The sequence below is a fragment of the Colobus angolensis genome, unplaced genomic scaffold, assembly GCF_000951035.1.
Source record: "Colobus angolensis palliatus isolate OR3802 unplaced genomic scaffold, Cang.pa_1.0 Scaffold57, whole genome shotgun sequence".
Lineage (NCBI taxonomy): Eukaryota > Metazoa > Chordata > Mammalia > Primates > Cercopithecidae > Colobus > Colobus angolensis.
In genome coordinates, this window is record NW_012119265.1 from 9,833,896 (window position 1) to 9,861,033 (window position 27,138).

At 41.2% G+C, this 27,138-nt stretch overlaps 1 protein-coding gene across 1 annotated transcript in view; it reads left to right on the top strand.

Moving 5' to 3' along the window:
* The window catches only part of PRKCH (protein kinase C, eta), a 370,394-nt gene that overhangs the window by 196,475 nt on the left and 146,781 nt on the right, over window positions 1–27,138 (top strand). Inside the window, exon 3 of the mRNA XM_011961950.1 lies at window positions 10,191–10,254. Coding sequence (XP_011817340.1) covers window positions 10,191–10,254 — 64 coding nt within the window. The remainder of the gene's footprint in view (window positions 1–10,190; window positions 10,255–27,138) is intronic.

Consider the following 27,138-nt stretch of genomic DNA (forward strand, 5'->3'; position numbering starts at 1 on the left):
GATGTCTACTTGCTCTGTAAAGTTCAGAAACTGTTTAGGACTTGGAACTTTAGAATATTAGATAGAAAAGGATTGATAGGCTTAGTCTACTCTGTTTTTGAGAAGCTGAAGCCCGGTGACCTCCCCTAGTGGCAGGTAGGCAATGTCGGAGTTGTGGTCATGGCCTGGGCCTCTTTTCCAACCTGCTCTCTGACCTCAGGTAGGATCCAGATTGAACAGGTAAAGGGTGGACCAAAGCTTTAATCAGTAAAGTAATGACACTGTTTTCTTTCATTTGAAACCAGTCAGATTTGACAAGCCCTACTTTTCTGTTCAGTTTTTGCCATCATTGTTTTCTGGAAGTTTTTAATCTGTGATTTCTCTTAGTATGCTTTGACATATAACACCTAGTCTGACTGTTATAGAGATGAAAGTAGAAAATTAGCAGGGATGTAGTATTTGCCTCATGCAACTTCTTTTCCTTTAAACCCCTTCCCACGTCGGGGGGACACATTGTGTGTCTACAGCATGTGACGCTGACTCGGACTCTCCGGGCAGCTGACTAATGGCACCTAAACTGCCTGCTGCATTTTCCCTGCCCCAGCGCAGACTTGCTTAGCAGCTCCTGCCTCGGGCCCTCATTGAGAACCATCCAGCGGCACATCAGGCTGGTGCCACTCCCAGTGGCCTTGGCAGTGAGGCGGTGAGGCGGGAGCACCCTCAGGTGCTGATAGCACACGTCTTGCCCAGGTTCCCAGGGGAATGAGTGATGTGATGACCTCATGTGCCAGAAGCCAGGGCAGGCATGCTTCAGGCTGAGAGAAAGCAACAGACGGACCTCAGGCAGATGCAGTCAGAGCAGCCTCAGGGGAGGCTGGTGTGGCACCAGTGTGGCATCTTCTTAGCGTCTGAATGTTGGTGTTCACTGTTTGTGTGACCTCACCCAATTCAGTAACCTTCTTGAGCCTCCATTTTTCCATCTGTGCAATGGTGGTTATAATACTTAACACTGCAAGTGGTGAAGGTGAGAGATAATATATGTCAAGCACTTAGCAGTTGACCAAACTAAAGACATAGCTGTTGTTTTTATTATTAGAAACACAGCCTAAGCCAGGCACAGTGGCTCACACCAGTAATTTTAGCACTTTGGGAGGCCAGGGCAGGTGGATCACTTGAGCTCAGGAGTTCGAGACCAGCCTGGGCAACATAATGAGACCCATCTCTAAAAAATACAAAAATTAGCTGGGCGTGGTGGTGTGCACCCATAATTCCAGCTACACTGGAGATGAGTTGGGAGGTTGACTTGAGCCCAGGAGACGGAGGTTTCAGGGAGCTGTGATTGTGCCACTGCACTCCAGCCTGGGTGACAGAGCCAGACTCTGTCTCAAAACACAAACAAACAAACAAACAAAAAACAAGAAAAACCAATACAGCCTTATTTTTCCTGTTAGGTTATTGGTACAATCCAGTTAGAATTTTTTTTCTTTAGGAATTTGAATGCTCATTTTTAAGCTTGATAATTTCAGGTGGAAGAGAATCATGAAATGCTTTATCATGTTTTTAGGTTCATTATTTATCCCTAGAGTAAGACTTAGGAAAGCCATAGAAAAGAGCCATCCAGCCAAGAATTGAATTTTGTCAACTTCTTTATTATAGAGGTTTGCTCAAAGCCCATAGAGTCTAGATGAACCTTCTACCTTTGCCCCCAAAATTGTTTTTTTTCTTTTAATATGCTAGATCCCTCTGCTTATTCCAGGCTGAAATGAATGTCATGTAGCTAGAAGTTTCCTGTCTGTGATCAATTCTAATGGCTTTTGTGAAGGGAAATGGTTGTAAATTATTACCAGTTAATTAAATGAATGTTTCTCTTGAGTCCTTTGTGCAGGCTTTTATCCAAGCCTGTTTAGAATCATGGAACATTAGAGCTAGAATATTTTTAGACAACTCTTGTTTCATGGACAAGGAGACTTAGCCAGTGACATAAGTACTTGCCCAACTCCTGCAAAGTGATGCCAAGGAAAAGCAAACTTTGGCTGAGGGTGTAGGAGTGGCTGTGCTGGGGATCCGGTGGGTACATCAAGCTAACAGAGTATAATTTCTAAGCAGTGAGCACTTGTCATCCTTATGTCACCAGTATTCCTTGGAGCCATCTTGGAGTGCTTTTGTTTTTTACAAAGTGCTATCATGTAAGACTATTCTGTAGTAAATATTACCATTCCTATTTTTATAGGCGAGGAAATTGAGGTGGTCAGATGACCTTATTTAGTTCTTAGGTCAACTCAACAGATATGTATTGAGTGTTTACTTGGTTCAAGGAACTCTGCTAGGCTCCTTGGGAACATAGTATCAGATCCTGCTGGAATGGAGGTTACAGACTTACTGCAAGTGATGAGATACATGTATAAAAATGTAAGTAATTGTTCAAGGTATGGATAAGTGTTAAGATAATAATAGTTGAGATGTGAATTTTGAGACTGGAGGGATCAATGTGAATATCAAATCCTGGCACCAGTTTCTTCCTTCTGCTCCTGAAGCTATGTCATCTTCTATGCTTGGTGACCCATCCAACCTGCAGCCCTGAGAGCTCCTCTGGGGAGTCTTGAGTACCTGGCAGTTGTCTCGACCCTGGGAGTCATTCAGTAAAGGTTCAAATGAATGAATGGATAGATACAGTGAAGAGAGACAGGCTTTCCAGGCAGAGAACATGGCATGAGCAAATGCGTGGCTGAGTGATAGAGCCAGGAGGCAGGCCTGACTAGGAGAGCAGGTTTTAAAGAGGGATTTTTTAATTCTTTTTATATTTTAACTTTCTAAAGTGACAATGGAAGGAAGGGAATTTTGAAAACAAAGTTTGGATAGATTAGTGGGAAGGCAGCGAAAGGGGATCCCAAGTGGTCCTGAAAGCCACGTGGAGCAGGGTGTTTTATTCTGAAGACTCTGGGAAGCCAGCGGAGGCTTTGGAGGGGGAAGTTGATGAGAACAGCACTTTAAAAAAGGCTGTTTGTTTCTGGTGGGGTGTCCTATGACTGCAGGAGAAAGGATGAGGGGAGGAGGCCTGCAGTGACAGGGATCCTAGAGTGATGGAGGGAACAAAAGGAAAAACAGATGGTCACGGTGCCTCAAGTTGGAGTGGCTCCGGGATTTTAAGCCTGGGAATGCAGAACAACAGTGGTTCTAGTGATTCAGTGATGACCACTGGAAGCTTTAGGAGAAAACATGGGATTGGAGCCCTTTAAAGCAGGAGTTGGCCCCTCAGAGAGAATCTAGGTCAGGCTTCCCAGATGTTGGTCTGTGGTCTGGCACAGTCACCCACAGAACTTTTAAAAATAGCAGATGCCTAGACCCCATTCCCTTGCCCCAGAAAATTTAAAATCAGTAGATCACCTGTGGGGCCTGGGAATCTTATATTTAATCCCTCTCTGTGGTTCTTTGGCAAAAGAGTTTGAATGGCCTTCCTGATGTCACAAACTGGTCAGGACAGAGCACCAGGATCCAGGTCTTCTCTGTCTTTGCTATTACTCAGCCACAATGTGGGAGATAAGGGATAAGTTCAGACAGGGAGGTGTAGTATTTGAGGCAGCGCTGATTCATGTGAGTTAAACAGTGATGGCTCTTTGAGGAAGGGGTTACTTGGCATGAGAACTCAAGGGTTAGATGGCTCTGAGGGTGCATGTTGGGAATCATTCAGCCAAGAAATGCTTTCCCGAGTGGCTGCTGTGAACCAGGCACAGGATAGAGCTTCGGGGACTCTATCCTGTAGAAGAGTAGAACAGAGTAGTAGAAACAACATAGAGAACCCTAACGGACCCTAACGGCTGAAGAACCCTAACGGACCCTAACGGCTGAAACTGTGTTTATGTTTTGTTCTCTGAGCTATTTTGAGTACATTTAGGTATAAGTTACAACGTATGGGTTGAAATTCATTATTTTGGGTATGGATGTCCAGTTCTAACACCATTTGTTGACACTGAGGTTTTATACTTTTGTTCATTTGTCTATTTGTGTATAAGAATCACATTTTTTTAAAAGACCACTGTTATCTGGGTTTCAACAAGGGCCCAGGTGTTGTTCTTTTTACCAAGAGCAGTGGTCTGTAGGGGAGGGGGTTAGTGTATTTATTGCTCCTTGAATGACTGTTAGAATAAGAATGCTAAGTGTGTTCATTTCTATGTGGGGCTGCCCTAGACTCTGACCTCAGCTCTGTCCTATTAGACACTCTTGTCAGTGCATTAGCCAATGACATAGGTAGCCTGAGGCCCTGATTTGGGGAGCCATAAAACTGAGAAGGGGAGCGAATGAACTGACTGGATTTGCCATCCAGTGAACCCTGTGACCTGAAACAAGCCAAAATATTACAGAAAAAAACGAAGCACTTAGGTTTTTGTGAAGGTTTTGAGCCTAACCACTGCACAAGCACAGGATGTGGGAAGCAAAGCCTTATAGCACCTAGAAAAGATGCAGAGGTTTTAGTTCATTGTAAGCTCAGCCTGGGCCACTGGGGCTTCTCAGAGCGCCCGTGTATTCTCACTGCATTGGTAAAGGGCACTGTCGCTGTGAAGATCAACGTTAGTGATAATCTTGCTCTCGCTCGTGAAGGTCAGGTCACACACTCAGGCTGATTTCACCCTTTAATGGGGATGTGGAGAAATTGGGGCATGTCAGGAGGAAACTGACCAGAATGGTGAAGGAGGAGAAAATCATGTCCTACATGAAGTTGCTGAGAGTTTGAGGTACCCAGATCTATTTTGTTTACTCATTTGTTCCACAAACCATTTTCTGTCCCCTTATATGCAAGGTAGGGTCTCCTTTGGGGACAGGGCATAATGACTACAACATGATGTGGGTTCCAGCAGTAGTCTTCATAACAGGTGTGGAGTTGCCCACCTGTCTGAAAGAGGTCTGGGAAGGTCTCCCTGTACAGGTGGGTCTTGAATTGATGGACAAATTGGAGTCTGATAAGTATGAAAAGGAAGAAAGGAGTTTCCAGCCAGAAAGATCACATACCCCAAATCACTAGGCAATAAGCTACAGATAAGTAATGTGTAATTTTCATAATTTTGACTATATTCCTCAGTGTGCTGCTTGACCCTTAATGCGTTTGGTTGCTCTCTCAGAATAAATAACATACCTCCCTGGAGAGTGTACAAGAATTAAGAGATGAGGATGCTGGTGTATGCAGCTGTAGTGGTGGGAAGAACTTAGGCTGAAAGGTAGGACGGGGTATAGTGTCTAGGGCTATGTGCTATGCTAAAGAATTTGGACCTCACCATGGACAGGAGAGGAAACACTGACGGTTTCTAAGTTAGGAAGCCACATGGTCAGATTTTAATTTTTGAAACATATCACTGGCAGCAGCTGGAGGACAGTAGTCTGGAGATAGAAGGCAGCTAGAAGCCCATTCAGGGAGGCCAGATGAACCACGGCAGTAGGAGTGGAGTGGGGGTGGATCCAGGAGAGACTTCGAGAGTGGGCATGTTGGGATCTGAGAGCGATTGCATGTACCTGCTGAGGAGCTGGGCTTCTGGTGTGGATTGCTGGGTAAATACAGGGCTCAGGAGTGAGAGGAGGGCCAGGAAAGGGTGGTGTCCTGGAAGTAAGGAATGAGAGATTCATGAAGAGGAAGACAGAGAGATCAACTGAGATGAAGACAGACATATCTTTGTATCTGACAGTAGGACGTCATAAAAGTTGCTAGAGCTGTTTCAGTGCTGGTGGGAGGCAGGGAGGCAGACTGCAGGAGATAGCATGGATGTTAGAAGGCATAGAGGGATGTGATAATTGTTGTCAAATATTTGACCTATTCTCTTTGGCTGACAATTCGGATATGTTTTTTGAGTGCAAGTGATAGAAACCCCAACTCAAACTGGCTAAGACAAAAGGAATTTGTAGGCTCAAATAACAAAAAAATCCCAAAGAATCAAGAAAGGCTTGATCTAAGGGTTTAAATGATGTTATGAAGAGTGGTTCTCTTTCTGTCCCTCAGCTCTCCCCTCTTTGTTAGCTTCATTCTGTAGCTCAGTGGGGGGACAACACAGGTGCCAGATACTCCCAAGTTTGTGTCCTTCCAGATTGAAGTTTAGCAGAAGCGAGATCTTGTCCCTTCTTTGTAGATCCACGATTCCTAGTTGGACCTACTTGGATTTTTGTGCCCAAACCTGAACCAGTAGATGCTGATACCAGGTAGGGAGTTGTAATTACACTGATAGCCAGAGAGAAGGAATGTGCCTGCCCCAGGCCAGCTGTGCAGAGTTCAGTCAGTGCTCTGATCTGCTAGGCCTGGCCACATGTCCACTCTAGAGCTAGGGGCAGAATCCCAGATGAGCCATTTGGACTACATATGAGGGAGGGGTAGTTCTCAAATAAAGCTCAAGTGTTATTCCCAGAAACTGGGATGGATGTACTAGCTAGAGACAGTGTCCACTGGAGCTGTAGAGGGCGAAACTAAGGTAAATCAGTGGAAATTATTGGTCTTGCTACATTTGTATTCATAGAGAAAGATCTGTCTATGATGTACAGGAATGGAATAGGCCAGCTGTTAAGGTAATGAGCTGGTTGTCACTGGGAGGTATCTAAGCATCCGCCATGAATAAATGATAACAGCCCATCAGCAGTGTATAGAAGGAACGAATAACCTCTAAAGCCACATTTTGCAAACTGTTTCTCTGTGACACGGTAAGGAATACATCTTTACATTAAAACCCAGTGTACCCTTTTATATGTATATAAAACTACACACAAAAGTTGCATGAAGCAGTACTTTTCCTTACTACCTGTAGCATGTTCATATTTTCTGTTCTGTTTTTATTCTACTTTAAAATCCCTGTTGTGGGCTGGGTGTGGTGGCTCACACCTGTAATCCCAGCACTTTGGGAGGCTGAGATGGACAGATCACTTGAGGTCAGAAGTTTGAGACCAGCCTGGCCAACACAACGAAACCACATCTGTACTAAAATTACAAAAATTAGCCAGGTGTGGTGGCATGTGCCTGTAGTTCCAGCCACATGGGAGGCTGAGACAGGATAATCACTTGAACCCAGGAGGCAGAGGTCGCAGTGAGCTGAGATGGTGCCACTGCACACCAGCCTGGGCGACAGAGCGAGATTTTGTCCCCCCCCCAAAAAAAAAAAAGAATTCCCTATTGTGTGCAACCCACTAAGTTGCTTTCATGTGTCTCTAAAAAGTTTCAACCTGCAGTTTGTAAAGCCTTGTTCTAAGGTCCAGTGTCTTACCACATCTGCCCTAGGTGGACAACACTTGAAGACCGTGTTTAAATCTGGCTTTTCCACCACAATGGGTGGCTTGGGTCAAAAATGCAGAAGGAAACCTGTTCTACTTGTGAGAACTCCTGCTTCTAACTGGTGGAATCTCCTGCTGTCTGTCAGAGTAGCTCCTGACCCATCTTGAGATGGAAAGGCCTTTGTGGGCCCTCAGGGAAGAGTTGAAGGGAGTTTACGGACTGGCTGTGGGCTGCAGGATGGCAGAGGCGGCCAGGCAGCAACTGTGCCTGTGCCAGCAGTAGTTTATGTTGTGAGGTCAAATGTATGTGTATGTATATATTCTCTGGCAGGCCTTTATATTGAAGATGAGGGAGTGGCTTTTAAAAATAATGTATTTTTGACTTGAAACAAGTCAAGGCAGAGAGTGGAGACAATTAGAGGCTGATATCCTGTTTAGTCATCTCTCTTGAGAGCTCTATTTTCAGAGCTGTTCTGTAATGGTTCACAAGTGGTATTAAGATAGTTAAGAGGATATTGTTAGCAGTAGTCATGATGCAAGTAGCTGATTTGAACAGGGAGGTGATTTATAGTGTGGTAACCACATTGGTAACAGGTTTTATGCAGCGAAAGGGAGGGTTGTAAGAATAGGTTGTTATGCAGGTTAAGCTTTCTGAATCTGAACAAAGCAGGCATCTTTTATTTTGAAAACGTATATAATCAGGGTGTGGTGGTGACCTAGCGTAAGTCTAGTGCATTTTGGGGGGCTTTGTCATGGGTAGATACAATTAAAAAAAAAAAAGTAAGTAGTACTGTTGAGAATCTTTGAGATCGGCTGGGCATGGTGGCTCTCGCCTGTAATCCCAGCACTCTGGGAGGCCGAGGTGGGCGGGTTGCCTGGTCTCAGGAGATCGAGACCAGCCTGAGCAACATGCCTCTCTAAGCCAGGCATGATGGCACGTGCCTGTGGTCCCAGCTACTTGAGAGGCTGAGGCAAGAAGATCACTTGAGCCTGGGAAGTCAAGGGTAGAATGAGTCATGATCGCATCATTGCAGTCCAGCCTGGGTGACAGAGGGAGGCTCTGTCTTAAAAACAAAAAAACAAAAAACAAAAAAAACCATCTTTGAGATCGTATGTGGAGGCTATGTTAGAAATGCTAGGCCAACACCAACTGCAGTGGCTCACACCTGTAATCCCAGTACTTTGGAAGACTGAGGTGGGAGGATTGCTTGAGCCTAAGAGTTTAGACTGGGCAGCATAGTGAGATCTTGTCTCTACATACATACATGCATACATACATACATACATACATACGTACCTAGATAAGCAAGCAAGCTGGGCATGGTGGCATATGTCTATAGTCCTAACTACCTGGGAGGCTGAGGCAGAAGATTGCTTGAGGCCAGGAGTTTAAGGCTGCAGTGAGCTATGATTGTGCCACTGCACTCCAGCCTGGGAGACAGTAAGACCCTGGCTCAAAAAAAAAAAAAGAAAAGAGAAGAAATGCTAAATAATGATGCCATGGACTTTTCAGATTGGAAGAGTGAGGCTCAGTGTGGTAGAGGACCTTGCTCAGGGTCCAGAACCAGCTGTGACAGAATCAGACTAGAGTTCTTGGCCTGGTCTAGTAGGGGGCACTTTCCACTGTACCAGGTGACTTATTTGCAGCTTATTTAAATTTAATATTCAACCAGAAATGATCATTTGTATCTCTACTCAAGCTTCTCTATAAGTCAGGCTTCTCTTCAGATGGAAGGTGAAAGGCAAAAATGGAACCACAGCCAAAAAAAGAGAGAAATAAAATAAAAATGGAGCCATGGGCAGAATCTGGAAAGATTTATTTAAGGACAATTGTAAATTCATGTATTTGAGTCCACAAGAGCCTCACAATGCAAGGCCTAGAGGTGTTCATGGATAGTGAAGTTAGCATCTGGTAGGAAGAGGGGAATCCATCCACCTCAGCTAGTGGTGATCAGAACAGAGCCAGAGGGTGCTGTTCATCCTGGGCACCATGCTGCATGGGGTCTTCAGGAAACTGGACTATATGCAGAGGATGAGACCACATGAAAAGACTTCAAGCTGCATTGCTTGCAGAATGCATGTCTTGATATTTCAGCTGATAGGTAACTTCAAGGTACGTTGATACTCCCGTGACTGGTCAAGAGTAGCAGCCCGACACAGTGCCTCACGCCTGTAATCCCAGCACTTTGGGAGGCTGAGGCAGGAGGATCATTTGAAGTCAGGAGTTCGAGACCAGCCTGGCCAACATGGTGAAACCCCATGTCTGCTAAAAAATACAAAAACTGATGAGGTGTGATGGCACACACCTGTAATCCCAGCTACTCAGGAGGCTGAGGCAGGAGAATTTCTTGAACCCAGGAGGTGGAGGCTGCAGTGAGCTGAGATCATGCCGTTGCACTCCAGCCTGGGCAACAAAGTGAAACTACCTCTCTCAAAAAAAAAAAAAAAAGTAGTGAGTGCAAGGCTCCTAAACTTCCTTCCCCAGTGCTTCCTTAAGATTGACCAGACTTTGGTGGAAAATTGTAGCAGAGACTCTTTATACATTTTATTCCATAAAATTTGCAGTTGACCAAGCCACATGTGTTCATTACCTTATTTCTCTATTTCATATTCTTCATGTGGTTTAGTAAAATGCTGCTCTTATAAGCCATATGCATAAGATATGGAGGTCTCAAAAACAATTACCAAGTATATGGATGTGCCTCTCTATATTATGACAAGCCAAAAATGGGAGAGAGTACAATTCAAGAGGAAGGAAACTCTGAAAAAATGTGGTTTCTTTTAGATTTGCTTTTCAATCTTTATAGTTTTTTGAGCTTTCACTTGTTTCCCTGCCCCACTACTGTTTAATGAAAGACTTAGATTTATTTGATTTGTAGCTGTGATTTACACATTAGGTCTCTCTTTGATTAATTGTTTAAGGCCCACAAAAAATATTTTAATACTAAAATATACATTTTTTTTTCTCTTTCTAGGTGGATCTCGAGCCAGAAGGCAAAGTATTTGTGGTAATAACCCTTACAGGGAGTTTCACTGAAGGTAAGAATGAGTTTTGGGTAGTTTCCAGAATATATGTAATACATAATCCTGCTTTATACTCAGTAGGAATTTTTATCATGGAAATTATAAAAAAGAGCATGTTGTAAGAGATGCTTAAAAAAATCACTTTGTTAAGTTGGGCTGGCTAGTATTTTCTTGCCCAGTGGTCTATTGGTTCAGGTTGCCAAATTAAATATATTTGCTAAATCTGGCAGTCTCACATTTCATTGAACACACTCACTGAGTTTTTGTTTTTATTCAGTGTCATTGTCATTGTAGCTGAATGGTTTTTGCGTCTTTTTGGTTCATGACTGTGGAATTCTATTTTACATCTTTGGTTTTGTGCCAACCTTTTAGTTTGTCTATGAAAGAAATTTAGGGATCCAATTATCTTCTTTTTAATCTCTATCTCATTTGTGACCTGTAAGGGATTCTGTTCCTCATCTCTAGCTACCATATTCCCTACTCCCCCATCCAATTTTTTTATTTTTTAAATTGAGGTAAAATTTATATGGGGGTGAAATGATAGATCAGAAGTGAACAATTTGAATTTTGACAAATGCATACAACTGCATAATCAGCAGCCCAATCCAAGATACAGGACATTTCCATTGTTGTGAACATTTCCCTGTACCCTTTTTCAATCCCTGGCTACCAAAGGCAATACGTAAAGTGCTTTATTTCACCACAGGTTAGTTTTACCTACTCTAGAAGTTCATATACATGGAATTATACAGTATGTTCTCTTTTATGTCTGGTTTCTTTCACTCAGCATACTTTCTAGAAGATTCATATCATTGTGTATATCAGTATTTTTTTCATTTTATTTCTGAGTAGTATCCCATTATATAAATGTAGCACCCATTTGTTTACCCATTCTCTTCTTAGTGGACTTTTGGGATTTTTCCTATTGTTGTCTATTATGAATAATACTTTTATTAACCTTCTTACACATAAATTTTCCTGGACATAACACTTTCATTTCTCTTGGGTGATTATATGGGAGTCAAATTGCTGGGTAATAAAGTAGGTGTATGTGTAACTTCAGAAGAAATTTCCAAATGGTTTCCAAAGTGGTTTTATTACACTCCCACCAGCAATGTATGAGAGTTCCAGTTACTCCATATCCTCATTAACACTTTCTATGGCTGTTGCTTTTCATCGTAGACATTCTAGTGGGTATGAAATTACATCCTGTGGGTTAAATTTGCATTTCCCTGATATTGAGCACTTTCTCATGTGCTTATTGGCCATTTGTTTGTTTTTTTGATGATTTTCAGTTCCAGTCTTTTGTCCTATTTTATAAAATTGGAATTGTCTTTTTATTATCGATTTAGAGGAGTTCTTATTTTCTGGATATGAGCCCTTTGTGAGAAATATGTATTGTGATTACTTATTCCCAGTCTGTGGCTTGCCTTTTCATTTTCTTAACGGTGTCTTTGAGCAAAAGTTTTAAATTTCTATGAAGTTCAATTTATTAATCATCTCATCTTTTGTAGTTCGTATGTTTTATGTCCTAAGAGATCTCTCTGTCATAGGGTCACAAAGATATTCTCCTGGTTTTTTTTTATTTGTTTTTTTTTTTTAGAAGCAAATTGTTTTAGGTTTTCTCTTTAGGTCTGTGTGCCTTCTTAATATTTGTGTGTGATGTCACAGAGGAGTTGAAACTTTTTTTTTTTCAATACACTAATGCAGTTGTTCTAGCACCATTTATTGGAAAGTCTCCCCCGACCACTTGAATCACCCTGGAACCTTTGTTGAAAATCAGTTGACCATATAATGTGGGTCTGTTTCTGGATTATCTGTTCTGTTCTGTTGATCTATTTGTCCATCATTATGCCAGTATTACACTGTCTCTCATTACTGTTGCCTTATAGTGAGTCTTGTGGTTACATAGTATGAGCCCTCTAACTTTGTTCTTTTTTGTATGTTTAAGGTTATTTTAGCTATTCTTGGTATTTTGCATTTTGATGTCAGTTTTAGAAACAACTTATATATTTCCAGACAAAATCCTGCCGTATTTTGAATTGAAGTAGTGTTGGACCTATAGATCAGTTAGAAGGGAGGGGAATTGACACTTGATAATCCTGAGTATCTTTAAACCCATCTATAGTCAGTCAGTTATCGTCCTTGGACATAGTATTTGCTCATAAGGCATAGCCAGTGTGAGGTTTTGGTAGAAATCCCAAGGTGTTTTAAGCCCTTTAATTTTATGACACTCAAACTTCTCTTTCTCCTATGGGTGGGAAACGGCTGAAATCTCAGTTCCTATCTTTCAGCGTTCTAGCTCTTGCTCCTATCTGGACCTCTTAGAGTTTCCCTTGCACATGCACAATTTAGGAAGATGTGAGGACTTTAAGAGTTTACATATGTGGAGGTTCTTCTTTCTGTGGCCCCATCTTTCCAGGCTTTCTTTTCTCAATATCTAGTCATCTGGTAGTCTTGAATTTTGACTATTCTGTTTTCAAGCCAATAAAACTGTGGTTCCATATTGAGTTCTATTTACCCAACCCTGCACAACCTGGGGAATAATCTGGAGAAAAGCCCTACAAATGTGGGTCTCACCTAATGCAGTTTCCCTCTTTCACATGTCAAATTCTCTCTTGTTTGTACGTGTTTTTGGTTGTTCTCTCACATCATCAACTAGTTGTTTTAAAATATATTTTCCATGTATTTTAATAGTTTGTTTGGGGGGTTGGTCCATATCAAGCTACTTCACTATTACTCAAACCTCATGAAGATTTTTAAGCATGTGGCTTAATGGTTTGTATGTTTGGTATAGGCATTTTGCAAAATTGGGTTATACTTTCTTTGAGAAATAGTTTTCTCCGTTCCTTTCAGCCAACCATTCGCATTCATGTGGGTGAATTGTTTTAATGTTAAAGTTTTTCAATATATTGTCTCCATTATTAAATCTTGTCTTTTTGCACAAACCTGGATTTAGCAGAAACCTGAAATACTTGTCATAAAAAAAAAAACTGTCCAGGTTACAGTTTGGTGGGTGTTCTGCCTGCTCTAAGGTCTTTTTGCTTTGCTTGGTATCTTTTATGTACAGAGAAAAATGAGTTTCTTCCTAGCCTAATCAAATAAAATGAATGTAGTATTATGGAACATTGTTGATAAAACATTCTCATCATGCACATAGAACATGGATCAACTATGGTAGAAAGAAACACAACAGTGAGAAAGAGGCCAGGGGGAGGAGTGGGTAAGATTCTGAATGAGCTGAATCACCTCTCTGCATTAAGTTACAAGGGGCCAGTGAAGTGAGGCTATGCATGTTAGACCAGGTGGGATTGTGCCATAATCATTACATGACTTTTTTAGAGCTGTGCCAACTCTCTAGGACTAAATACTTACCAAATACATCTGGTTGTTCTCGTATTTATTTATTAGTTTCAGTGATAAGAAGAATGAAATGGTAAGTCATACTGGGGCTGAGTTCTTACTAGGTCATTGCAATTATTTCTTTCAGAGCTGACCCTGGGTGAAATTGTGAGACGAATTGAGTTTATCTTTGGTAATTCCATCTTTGCTTTAAGCTAGTCCTTTCTGTCTGTCGACAGTTGTCTCTTACTGCAGCAAGAAGCCCAGTGGTCCCTGTCCAGAAAGAGTTGCTGATAAGGAAGACAGTGAATTCATAGGCTAATTCACATTAAAGTGATAGAGACTGATGTCATAGTACTCTACTCCTCTTAGGTGTGTTTGCATATTTTAAAAGATGCTGGAAGAGCTGCTTTATCCATAAGAAATAGACTTTTAATGCTGAAATTTTAATGTTGAAATCTATGGGTCGGATATATTTTAGGAACCCCAGATCTGTTCTCTGTGTCTCTGTGGGTGCATTGTTTTTTCAGCTTGGCTCCTAGACTGGGGCTCAGCTTGAGCTTACATGTTGCTGCTGCCTTTAAAACACAGCTCCCTTGTCACATGCAGAGGACGTGATGGCTGCCTCTCTGTTTGTGATAAGAAAGAAGGAAATGGAGCCCGCCTCCACCCCCCCCCACCCACCCCCGCCATGTGCCTGCCACAGCTGTGACAGCAACCTGGGCCTGGCACTGCGAGCATGTCCCTAGCTTGGCCTCACTCCTGGAAGCCACGTTAGATTATGCCCAGCCATAAAATGACAGGTTTGCTGGTGGAACATTTGGAGCTCCGGTTCCCATCTTGGATGCTGAAAGCCTTCATGGAAAAGCAGCATAAGGTCAGGCCTGCACAGTGTGTTTTGGACTGTGAAAAGGGCATTGTCCTGGGATCCTGGAGGCATTGTCAAAGCTCAGGAAATGTTGGCTGATCCTCAGTCTGTCTCACAGGGTTGTCTTGAAGGTCAGATGATATAATATATAGGGAAGTGCTTTGCAAACTATAAAGTACTGTATGAAGGTATGTTAGTGGGATTTTCATTTCCATGTTCCTATTGTCACAGCAAGAAGATCCCAGTCATTTCCCTTACCCCTGCCCCAGGACCATCTTATATACTTAGCAAGTTTGTTTTATCTTAACATTGATTTTATGGCCAGGCATGGTGTCTCAAACCTGTAATCTCAGCACTTTGGGAGGCTGAGGCAGGCAGATCGCTTGAGCTCAGGAGTTTGAGACCAACCTGGGCAACATGGTGAAACACCATCTCTACAAAAAATGCAAAACTTAACCAGGTGTGGTGGCACACACTTGTAGTGTCAGCTACTTGGGAGGCTGAGGTGGGAGGATTGCCTGAGCCTGGGAAGTGGAGGTTGCAATGAGCTGAAATCATGCCACTGCACTCCAGCTTGGGTGACAGAGTGAAACCTTGTCTCAGAAAAAAAAAAAAAAGAAAAAAGACTTTATTTTATACAAGAAGCCTCAAGAATTTCATGGAACTAGCATAATGTTGGTTTATCTCTATGCCTGTTTTCATGATCTCCTATGGGGGTTCTGCCATAAGCTCAGATTCTATAATCTCAGAGCTCTTCTTTTAAAAAGAAATTACTTAAATTGGACTGTGGTCTGTGATATACAGGACTGGCATTGGGGCTCCTGACTGCTACTTACCTCATTCTGTCTCATTTTTAAGTTTTTCATTAATTATACTGAATTAGCTCAGGCAAAAACATTTTTGTTAAATGTAAGACGTGATTGAGAAATGACATGAGAAAAACCTGCTGGGTGCAGACCTATAATCACATCGTAGATGCTGGAGAGATAAAGATGAACAAGACATAGACACTCTCACAGGAGCTCATAGGAGGGAAGGCAGATGCATATTACGTACACACTGCAGGGAGCCAGGTCCCATGGCAGGAATAAGCCCAGTTCATGTCCCAGTGTTGGCACATGGGACTGTGTAATCAATTTGGCCGGGAGGGTTTAGAGAAAGCTTTTCAGGGGAGGTGATGTTTAAATCAAGTCTGAATGATAAATAGGACTGTGCGTAGAGAGGGAGACAGTTTGTACAAGAAACGAAAAGGGGTGTGGAGGTGCTGAAGATTGGGGAGTGCGATGGGGGGATGTGGCCAGATATTTGGGGGTGGGGCTTAAGTGTGGGCTGGCCCAGGACAGGCTCAGTTTGTTGGTTACACCAGAATGATTATACAACAATGCCACTGTTCACTTTCAAAAGGGTGCCAGGTCAGACAACAGATTGCATGTTCACACCACTTCTAAGCTAATAGAAATGATAAGATACCAGTGAAAGGTTTTAAGCAGAGATCTGATTTGGTGGCCGTAGGTTCAAGGGTGGAGAAGGGGTGTTAGTTCATAAGAGTAGATCTAAGGTGTGGAGAACCATTATAGAGACTTGAAAGGTTGTCTCAGGGCAAGATTATTAGGGCCTGAATTAGGTTGGAATATGTAGGGGTGGAGAGGAGGGGGACAGCTTTGAGAGATGTCTGTGTAGTAAAATCAATAGGAATTAGCAATCCACTGGATGTGGGGGATGAGGAAAGAGAAGTCTCAGATGATGCTCAGATGGTGCCTCAGAGTCATTTACCAGGGTAGAAACTGGGAGAAGATGATGAATTCAGCTTTGGACAAGTAGAGTTTGGGGTGCTTGTGGGAAATGTAAGTTACAATGTCTAGCAGAAATTGGAAATAAGATTCCAGAGTTTGGCAAGATACCTGGGCCTGAGGTGTTGCTCCAGGTGCCAGGTGGAAGATAGGCACATGAATAAAGAGGCCCAATGAGAAGATTTAGCAAGAAAACTAAAGCTTACCAGCAGCAGAACTCTGTGGAGCATTAACATTTAAGGACTTTGGCTCATGGATTATAATTTATCAAACCAACCAAACTATGTTGAAGGTTTACTTAATGAACACCCATTTTGCTAAGATATTACTTGTGCAATAGTACCTGAGTGCTTGCTGTATGCCAGGACTGTTTCACCAGATGGTTTACCGTCTTCCAAATGGGCACGAAACTGTTTGATAATGAAGTTAGAAGAAAGAACAGAACACAAACGGCTTTGAAAAGTAGTGTTTGCATTGGTGGTAACAGTGGTTTCTTCCAAGTTTGATGATACAGTGTGCTGTATGCAGGTTTATGCCTAATGCTGGGGTAAAAAGAACAGATGAACCTACTCCAAACCTACAGTGAGGGGTCTTCATTGAACTTACATAGAACAAGAAAAACTCTTTTACAATCATTGCTTTGTGGAAGTCCTCACAGAGCCCAAAGTATAAAGTTATCAGCTGGATCAGAAACCCCTCACTGTTGTTCATCTTGTTAAAGGGGTCACTCTCCATCGTGTGCAGAATTCCCCTAGGCACTGAGGCAGAAGTAGAAGTGATTTATTATTTTGAAAAAGCTGTCTAATGTCAATCTTTATTCTAACTAAGCATTCCTGGAGCTAAGAACTGGATCTGAAGTCTGATCAAATTGAAATTTATTATGGTGATGAAACAGCCCTGGATTTTTAATGCAGCCTTTAGATGCTGTCATTGTTGCCATTTGTATGATTGTCACTATGTTGGACTAATTTTTATCTGGAAGAGTGGAGTGGCAAAAAAAAGAATAGATTGAAACGATGGAAACTGAAGAAAATGCATTAAGCTAAACTCATAACTGCTTTAATTGGAAGAGCAACAACAGAAAGAAATTAAAGTATGACATCATCTTATGTGAGGACAAAAAGATGTAGCTGGATTATTATGCTACTAAGAAATATGGTGTAAGATTTTTATGATTTGAAGAGAACATAGTTTGCAGTAAATGAAGTTTGTTTGGACTCAGGGAACCTCAAACTTAAATGGTTGGCCCACAAAGCAAAAACCAGACATGATGTGTCTCCTGATGGAAGCCCACACAGCATTGTGATCTTACCAAAAAGCAGAGGTAGTTTTGCCCAGAAATCAAGCCTGAGTCCAGTCAGCCTTCCAGATCCAACCACCAGTTAAGAGGAAATACAGGGGACAGAGGAGCATTTTGAATTACACCATGGGATGTAATCAGCAAAATCCAGACTGTGGAAAAATTTTACAGGAGAAGAGACTTGGTTTCTTCTACCATACGTTGGAAGAAAAAAGTAAAGGAAAGAGAACCAAATAACAAGAGAGAGGCATATTAATCATTTGCAATATATGGGCCACGTTTTATCCTAATTCAAACACAAATTATAAAAGAAACATTAACTCCCAGGAGGTAAGTGAAGAAATGGAAACAGTGCCTGGATCTGTGAGGATATTACAGAATTGTTTATGTTATTTAGGTGTGATTGTGGTATTGTGGTTGCTTAAAACAAAATGAACATCCATTAGAAATACACTTAAAAATATTTATTGATGATATGATATGACATCTGGGCTTTACTTCAGAATGATGCAGAGGTGGGCAGAGGAAATGGGATAGAACTGAAACCCATTAGCCATGAGTTGTTCACTGAAGCTGGGTGATGATTAGATGTTGCATGTGGTTTATTATACTACTCTCCTTTTGCATGTATTTGAAATTTTCATTAATGAGTTAAAAAGTAAAATAAAATGACAAATTTCAAGAATATCTGCCTCTTAAACAAGAACAAGAATCTGGGTTATGACATTGAAATGATGCTTGTGCTTGAACATGATACCTCTTTTCACTTACAAATGAAAGCTGGAGGGTTTTTAAATGTATATATTTTATCCATAATTCTCAGTTTTTATGTATTATGAAAAGTTAAGTTAAAAATTGTAAATGACTAAAGTACTGTGCTTCAGAAAGATTTTTTTTAAGTGCTAAATAAATGATAAGCTGGGAGTCAAAAACTGCAGGCAGGAAGAAGTGAGGAAGATAATTCCTTTTGTTCCATCATCCAGTTCTCACTCACAATGAATGACAAGTAGATCATCTCCTACTAACAATTACATAACATTTTGCAGTTGCAAAGTTTAATTTTAAGATAGTTTCCTGAAAGAATAAGGTAAATCAGAAGGATTAATGGTAGAAGTATCTTTATAAAGATAGTACGACAAAGGTTCTTAGTGTACTTGTTTCTCCCCCAGAGTTCCCAAAGCAAACATAAAGATGTTCTATTTTGTACCAGTTTTGGGGGAAGAAAAACTTCCTCAAAAACAAAACCCTGACAAAGAACCTGTTATTTGTGAATTTGAAGCTTGTTTAGAAAAAAAAAAAAAAAGACCTTTTACTTCTGCTAAAACCTTGAATTGTTCCTTATTTGAGACATTTAATACATAACTCTGAACAGATACACATTTCTTCTGGGGAGACGATGGAAAGACACTTAAAGTTTGGCATCTGCTTTTTCTCTCTAGTAAGGCAGTGCACAATGGTGCAGAACAGGAGTCTGATCTTTTTCTTTTTGTCCCATTGCCTCAGTTTTCAGCTCACATTTCTTGTCTCAAGCCCAGTGGTTTACAAAGAATTATGTTCTCTGCTAAGTCATTGTGGCACATGGACCAACAAGGCAGATAAAGCATGTGTTACTGTTTTGAAGCTGCAGCCCACAGTTACCCACTGTATCAACACTGCAGATGCATGTCATTTTTAAAGAGAAAAAGTGATCTCTGGTGGTAGTTGATTTATAGCATTCCTTTCTCAGGTTTCAAGCCTGGTGACAAGTTGTTGATTTAATTTTTTTTAAATGTAGCTTTTAAAAAATTTATTCTTTTGGCATATTAGCTTGAAGAATGAGTGACCACTTTAGTGTTTGTGTTTGTTTTTTGCTGGTCTAAGCAGTTGTGGCTATCAGGTTGAAGACAGGGTAGGAGAGAAAGAAAGGAATCGAGTGAATGGAAGAATAGGAACTGGAAAGGGACGAATGATGTTTTTAAATTGAGACTAATTGTCCCTTGTCATAGATGCTCTCTCCTCTTCTCCATAATATCTAGCTCATTCGTTGAATGCCTCTTGAGGACCAAACACTGGAGTTGGCTTGTAATTTAGCAAATAGCTATAGGAGCCCTCATTTTATTTCCTGGTAGCAGGATAGCCTCTTACCTAGTAATTGAGTACCTCTACATGTTCATACCATGCTATACATTATTCCATTTTCTCTCTATAACAAATTTCTGAGTCTGATATAATTCTCAATAGGCAAATAGTGAACCAGACTCAGAAACGCTAATTTGCTATGGTCTTTCCTGGATAGTAAGTGCAGAGTCCGGACACAAGCTCAGGTTGCAATGCTGAGGTCCAGGATCTTTCTATACCATCCAGCTATCTGGGGAGTTGGGGATTGGGGGGCAGCATTTTAGTTTTTTTCTTTATTCCATCTTAGAGGAAAACTGTCCTCAGGGTAGCATAATCCCACCCTCTGGAGAGTCTTGTCTTTTGGGATGATGTCTTTTTGCAAGGCTTCCCTTGGGTTCCTCCTCCTTGAACCTGAGGACCGACATTCACCCAGGAAAGGTGCAGTGTTCTCAGACATTAGGCATGGATGGGCCAGAAAGCTCTAGGCAGATTGAGTTTCAGATTTGCTCAAGTTTTGTTGTCAGTAGCTTCTCTTAATGTACATCTTAAGCGGCCGGGCGCGGTGGCTCAAGCCTGTAATCCCAGCACTTTGGGAGGCCGAGACGGGCGGATCACAAGGTCAGGAGATCGAGACCATCCTGGCTAACCCGGTGAAACCCCATCTCTACTAAAAAAAATACAAAAACACTAGCCGGGCGAGGTGGCAGCGCCTGTAGTCCCAGCTACTCGGGAGGCTGAGGCAGGAGAATGGCGGGAGCCCGGGAGGCGGAGCTTGCAGTGAGCTGAGATCCGGCCACTGCACTCCAGCCTGGGCGACAGAGCGAGACTCCGTCTAAAAAAAAAAAAAAAATGTACATCTTAAGCTAGAACTCAGAAGATAAAAATAAAATCAGTGAGTTCAGCATAGGTATGATAGCTCTATTTGCCTTTCTATACCCCAGTCATCATTGGCTTCACCGTACCCACTTCTTTTATTTTGACTATGAATGAAAAAAACTAGGTAGTGGCTTTGTTGGAAATTTTAAAATTCATTCTCAAAGTGTGATCCTGCAGACTTCTGAGAGTTCCAGAGGCATTTTCAGGAAGTCTGCAGTTCAAAACTGTTTTCCTTATAATACGAACGTTTTATTCATCCTTTTTTTTCTCCCCACTGTGTTGACATTTGCCCCGATGGTGCAAAAGAGAAATGGTGAGTAAAACCATGGCACGAAACTATAAAGTCATCATTGTATTCTTGATGGCCACACAATTGCAGGAGGAAAAAATCTAGTTTCACTTAAGAATGTCTTTGATGGAACAGTAAACATTATTCATGTTATTGAAAGTCAATCCTTGACTGTATATCTTTGTAACATTCTGTGTGACAAAATGGGAAATACACTAAAAGCATTCCTGCTTCATACGAAATACTGTTGTGTCTCAAGGAAAAGCAGTTGTGTGATTGAGTTGTTAGCTGAGCTAGCCACTTTTTGCATGGAACACCATTTTTCCTTTGAAAGAATGACAGACAAACCATACTATGGAACTGGCAAATTTGTCAGACATTTTCTAAAAAACAAGTGAACTGCACCTGTTACTTCAAGGAAAACAAATGCAAGTATTTGCTGCCAGTGATAAAATTAGAGTCTGCACAACATAATTAGAATTTTGGAAAGTTTATATCCACCATTGTGAGCTTGACAACTTCCCAGTACTTACTCTTTTCTCGTGAGTTTGTTGTTATTAACAATTGTAATTTTTAAAAATTGTGTTATGAGATATGTCAGCATTTAGAAGACAACTTCCAATGATTCAGTGAACACATATTTTCACAATGGCCAGTACGAGATGTTATAAAATCATGTATGGGTCAAGGATCTCTTGAAAGCGTAAGGTAGACTAATGGATATTAAAGTATGAAAAGTTCATTGATACACTGCAACCAACTTTTGAGAAACTACTACTTGTTTAATTTTATGTGGTATTAAAGAAGAATATCTGCAATTATCTGAAAAATCTATTAAAATTATATTTTTAAATTACTCTGTGTGAGGCTGGACTATATTCATGCACTTCAACTAGAACAACTTTGCAATGGATTGAATACAGAGCAGATATGAGAATCTAGCTGTCAGGGCTGGCGCGGTGGCTCACGCCTGTAATCCTAGCACTTTGGGAGGCCAAGATGGGCGGATCACGAGGTCAGGAGATCAAGACCATCCTGGCCAACATGGTGAAACCCTGTCTCTACTAAAAATACAAAAAAAATTAGCTGGGTGTGGTTGTGTGTACCTGTAATCCCAATTACTCGGGAGGCTAAGGCAGGAGAATTGCTTGAACAAGGGAGTCGGAGGTTGCAGTGAGCCAAGATCGTGCCACTGCACTCTCAAAAAAATCTAGCTGTCTTCTTTTAAGTCAGACATTAAAGAGATTCGCAAATTGTAAAATAATGCCACTCTCTTCATCTTTGGGGGAATGTTTGAAAATGTAGTTATCTTTTATTAAAATGTTTATACTAATATGTAATGGAATTGTTATTGTTTTTAATAAATTAATAAATATTTCTAAATGTCTCCATTTAAATTTCTAATTTGACAAATATCAATAGAATCCATTCAAAGCAAAACTCTTTGAGTCATAATATTTTTTAAGACTATAAAGGGGTACAAAAAAATTTTATAATTTCTAGGTTAATTTTTTCTTATATTCTTTCAAAAGCCCAGTGCTTTAAATTTTAATGACCACCGGGAGAAGGAACTGACACATAGTTGTGTATGTTATAATCAGAAAAAATATGTACAATTAGGTGATACAGGTGACAGAATTGTCATTTTTTTGAAACTTTCTTTTTGTTTCTGATTATTTCTACTGTGCATTGTACTTTTTCAGCCAGTTTTTGTTATATGCCTGTTCTCATAAAAATAAGGTCAGTAAGTGACACCAAAACAACTCAGAAGCCTATGGTGGTTTCTAACTTTAGAGCTGCCTGTCACAAATGGCTTCATGCTAAACCTTTGCTTGATTTGAGCCGAACAAGGTAGTCACAATACTTCTGAGCAAGTGGTCAGTGCTGTAAGCACTAAAAGCTGAACCTCAAAAACAGCTCAAGATCCATGGACAGAACCTCAGGAGACATTTCTGTGGCACTCACTTACTGACTAGCATTCTCCTTTTGTAATCAAGGTTCTTGAAAAACAGAGGCTGACTCGTTTGTTAATTTTTTTCAATCTTTATTGTATTTGCCTTGAAATTATAGTGATGTGGTATTCTCTCTATGGAACTGAGGTTTGGGTAAAACAAGAATGATTTAATTTTTTGATAGAAAAGTTAATTGCTCAAGCATCTGTTTTCATTATACTTCCATTTTATTTCCAGCAACCCCTTATCTCCCTGCTCTCTTTGTTTCAAATGAACAAGACAGTAGAGTTTCTGTTTTCCAGGCCACTTGCGTTGGTAACCCTTTTCCTAAGCTTTCCCTAATAACACCCTGTGTCAGTGGACAGGTAGGAGGTAGGAAGCCCTGTTTCTTTCCTTCTCCCATGATGCTCATCTTCAACATCATTCTTTCATCCTGATGTCTGAGAGTTCTGGTCTCAAGTCAGCAGTGGATGACCCACTGCATGAAGTTGACGGGGAGTGTGGGGCATGGACAACAGTGGCCTGAGGTTGCAGATACATTCTTTATATATGTAGGAGACTGCCTTAGATTTTGTAATTGGAAACTTAGTTCTCATAGGATTTTGAAGAAAATCAGTTGCCACCTCTAGGAATTTTCATTTGTTTACAAAATGTTCTGGGTCAAGCAATACTTGTATGTTATCACCACTTAGGTTTAGTGGATCGATCTATCCATCCATCCATCCATCCATCCACCCACCCACCTGCCCACCAACAGAGTATTTATGTAGAAAACTATGTATTGGATGTATATATTCATGCATGTGTGTATGTATGTACTTAGTAATGACACTGGTTTATTTTCACAGAACTCAGAATTTGGTGTGTATGTGGAGACATAAACAATTAGAAAGGTTGACATAATATGTACCTCCCCAGGTGGTACATGCTGTGGAGAAAATAAAACAGAGTAAGGGGACAGAGATGAGTCCTATGCGTATGCTGTTTTGTTCAAACAGATGGTCAGGGAAGGCTCCTCTGATGAGGTATCATTTGAGCCAGAGGTCTAAAGAAAGGGAGGGAGTGGACCTTGAGTCTGGCTGTTGGGATAGGGAACAGAAAGTACAAAAACTGTAAGGGTTACAGCAGGGAGAGGAGTGTAGCTGGGCCTTGAGGTCAGGGGAGGTGCCCACATGGTGGTTGGCACAACTTTGGTACCCTGCTAATGTCACTTCCCTCTTCAAGAACATACCCTTGTCACTTAAGTGATGTTCACTTATGTTTGTTGCTGGCTTACCATATGGCTCACTGAGCATCTTTTCCCCATTGGTTAGAGGCTTGAAGAGCACAACATCACATCTATTTATGACTTGAAGTATTTTGCTAATACTGAAATCATTCCGAATTCATGATAACGACTTTCTCCAGTTCTGTGAATTCCCTCATGGTTTCTTTTTGTTCTAAGCTAAATTAGGAGCCAATCCCCAGCTTAATAAGCATTAAAAGTTCAAACTGTCTGGGAATCTATAACAAGTCCATGTACTGCTAAATATAATTAGCTGTAATTCAGTTCTAGTTATGGGTTATTAAGAAATTACTCTTATGTGAGCACCTCACCCATCAAAAATAAAGTCAAAAAATTTAGGCGCAGCTGGAATCTTCTGTTTTTTTTCTTTTTTGGAGGCAGTCTCACTCTTGTCACCCAGGCTGGAGCTCAGTGGTGCGATCTCAGCTCACTGCAACCTCCACCTCCTGGATTCAAGCGATTCTGCTGCCTCAGCCTCCTGAGTAGCTGGAATTATAGGCGCACAGTACCATGCCTGGCTAGTTTTTCTATTTTTAGTAGAAACGGGGCTTCACCATGTTGGCCAGGCTGGTCTCGAACTCCTGACCTCAGGTGATCTGTACCCCTTGGTCTCCTAGAGTGCTGGGATTACAGGTGTGAGCCACCATGCCTGGCCAAATCTTCTGTTCTTGAACTTGTGGTGAACTATCATTTGTTGAGGAGTTTTAATAAGTGTTAGTGATACATCTCTACTAAATAACTAGAGAGGTAAGTAGGTTGGAGCCCAGTCTGGGTACCTTATAGGGACTTAGTATATAGCTTTTGGAAGGTTAATTCTTACTGAATTTTGATGATACTTCTTGTTTCATGCAAATGTGGATGCTTCCATTATGTGAGTCCTAAGATTTGGGATTTACCAACTACTGAGAATAGGACCTTCAAAAAATGTGAAATGCCAAGAGGATCTGTTTTAAAGCAATGGAATTATTTGAGAATTTTGAAAAATACAGATTCTCAGGACCCAGTCTGAATGAGAATCTCTGGGGAAGAGGCCAAGGAAACAGGATTCGGATAAGCATCTTGGCTGATTCCAGTGGTTGGCCAATTTGGATACCCCTGTTGTATCCTAAATTATACCTAATTTGATTAAAGTTTTGGTGGCTGGGAGATTTGCTAGTTGAAAAACACACATAGGAAAAAAAATGTATAGGGGAGTGTATTGCTTTGGAGTAGTCTTTTAAGAGTTGACAAAAACCCCAAATGTATTATTTTAAGAACCTTTTGAAATGCTGTAACAAGGGTCAGATTACAGTTTTTGCATTGTTAGGGGGGCACATGAGACTCAGCAGCTACAGGCCTTGTTAATGTCTGCAAACACTCAGTGCTAATGTGGAGACTCAAGCCAGGCTTGAAAGTGATAAAATCAGGATGGGAATGTTGGCTTTGCCGCCCATCAGCAGTTAGACTGGAGATAAGTTACAGGCATTTCCTTTTTCGTGGGGTAACTGAGACCAGGAAAAGGCAATTGAAAGTGGTTCCAGTTAAAATGGGAGCCACAATTTTTTTCATAGTATATATCTTTAGAAAGGTTTGATTAATGCTGTTCTTAAAATGACAACACTTGTGAAAGGAAATTTCATTCATCTTATATTTATCAGTGTTTGTGTTCCAGTGGCACCTGTGTGCTAATTCTTAGAACCAAGAATGGATCACATAACTCAGTATGTATTTCTCTGACTGATTTGAAAGCATGATAACAGCTTCCACTTCATGCTGACTTTCTCAGCATTGTGCCGAGCAGGGTTATTTTTGCAAAAAGATGTGAAGATTTCATCAGTTTTTCCAGTAGACAGGCATGACTCCACCAGTGTTGGTCTCCTCTTTGTTGGTGATGAACTCAACATCCGAGATTTACTCTGTCAGGGGTTTGCTGTGATTGGAGCAGTGTATTAGTCAATTTCATGACGTTCTGCATCCGCTACAAGATCTCACTTTTTGATCCGGAGCTGATGCTTATGGCACAGTTTGTATTATGGGATGTATCTGCACTCAGAAAGGGAGAACAACCACCATTTACATGGTGGGCAGGAATAGGGTAGTTTTAAGCAAGGAGGGGTGTTAGAGTAGGGACTCATTTAAAAGTGGTCATTCTGTTCATCAGAGACTATTCTCATGCTCTGACCATTTAGTTTACCTATCTAAATCTTAAGGTTATAGGGATTTTAGTAATAATACTCAGATGATGAGTTCAGGTGTCTCTGTAAAATGAATAATGCATTTATTATGAAAGGTATAGTAGCTCTTGTATGTAAGTCCAAATACCCTACCATTCTGAAGGTGGGATTGCATGTCTGATACCACCATCTTATCTAAAGGTTCCTTGGGATCCACCCAGGCACAGGAGAACATAACAATGCTTGCAGGGGTTCTAACGTAGGACTTCAGAAGGAATTCATCGACAAAGACTGAAGCTTAACTCTGGGAGGGAACCGTATTGATTTCGTTAAACAAATTAAGGAATGGCAAGTCAGTAGGACTTTGCTGTCCCCTTCCAGCCCCTCCTCAGTGAGGACACTCAGCCTCACTGGTGGGGACACTCAGCCAGAGTGTGAAAGGAACAGCTTCAGGGCCCTGCTCAAATGTGTCTTGGAGCTGTCACTTTTTCCATGCCTCTTCCTCAGGTGTTGGACGTCCTCATTTGAGACTTTTAATTCCTACGTGCTTGGTCTTAGCCTTTCTGAATGCTTGAAGGTCACGCTTAAGTACAGCCTTTATAGAACCTTTTGTTCGATATGCAGAATATTGACTGCATGCTGGCTGTGTCTGTCTGTCTGTCTGTCTGTGCCTCTGTCTTTCTCTAACCAGGTATTACAGACTGCCGATGGGCTGAAATCAGCCTGCAGACCAGTTTTGCTTTGTATGCAGCATAGAATAATGCTTTTGAGGTTTTCCAACTTGAACTCTTCAGACAGGGCAGGGTTCTCCAGTGTCCCACATCTCCTGTTGTCTGAATTTCCTCTGACTTCACACCTCTTTGCCTCCTTCTCTGGCCTCACTTTACAATCCTGAATCTGAGCATTTGTCCCATATGTTTACTGGGCAGTGTGCAGTGGCCTTGGGG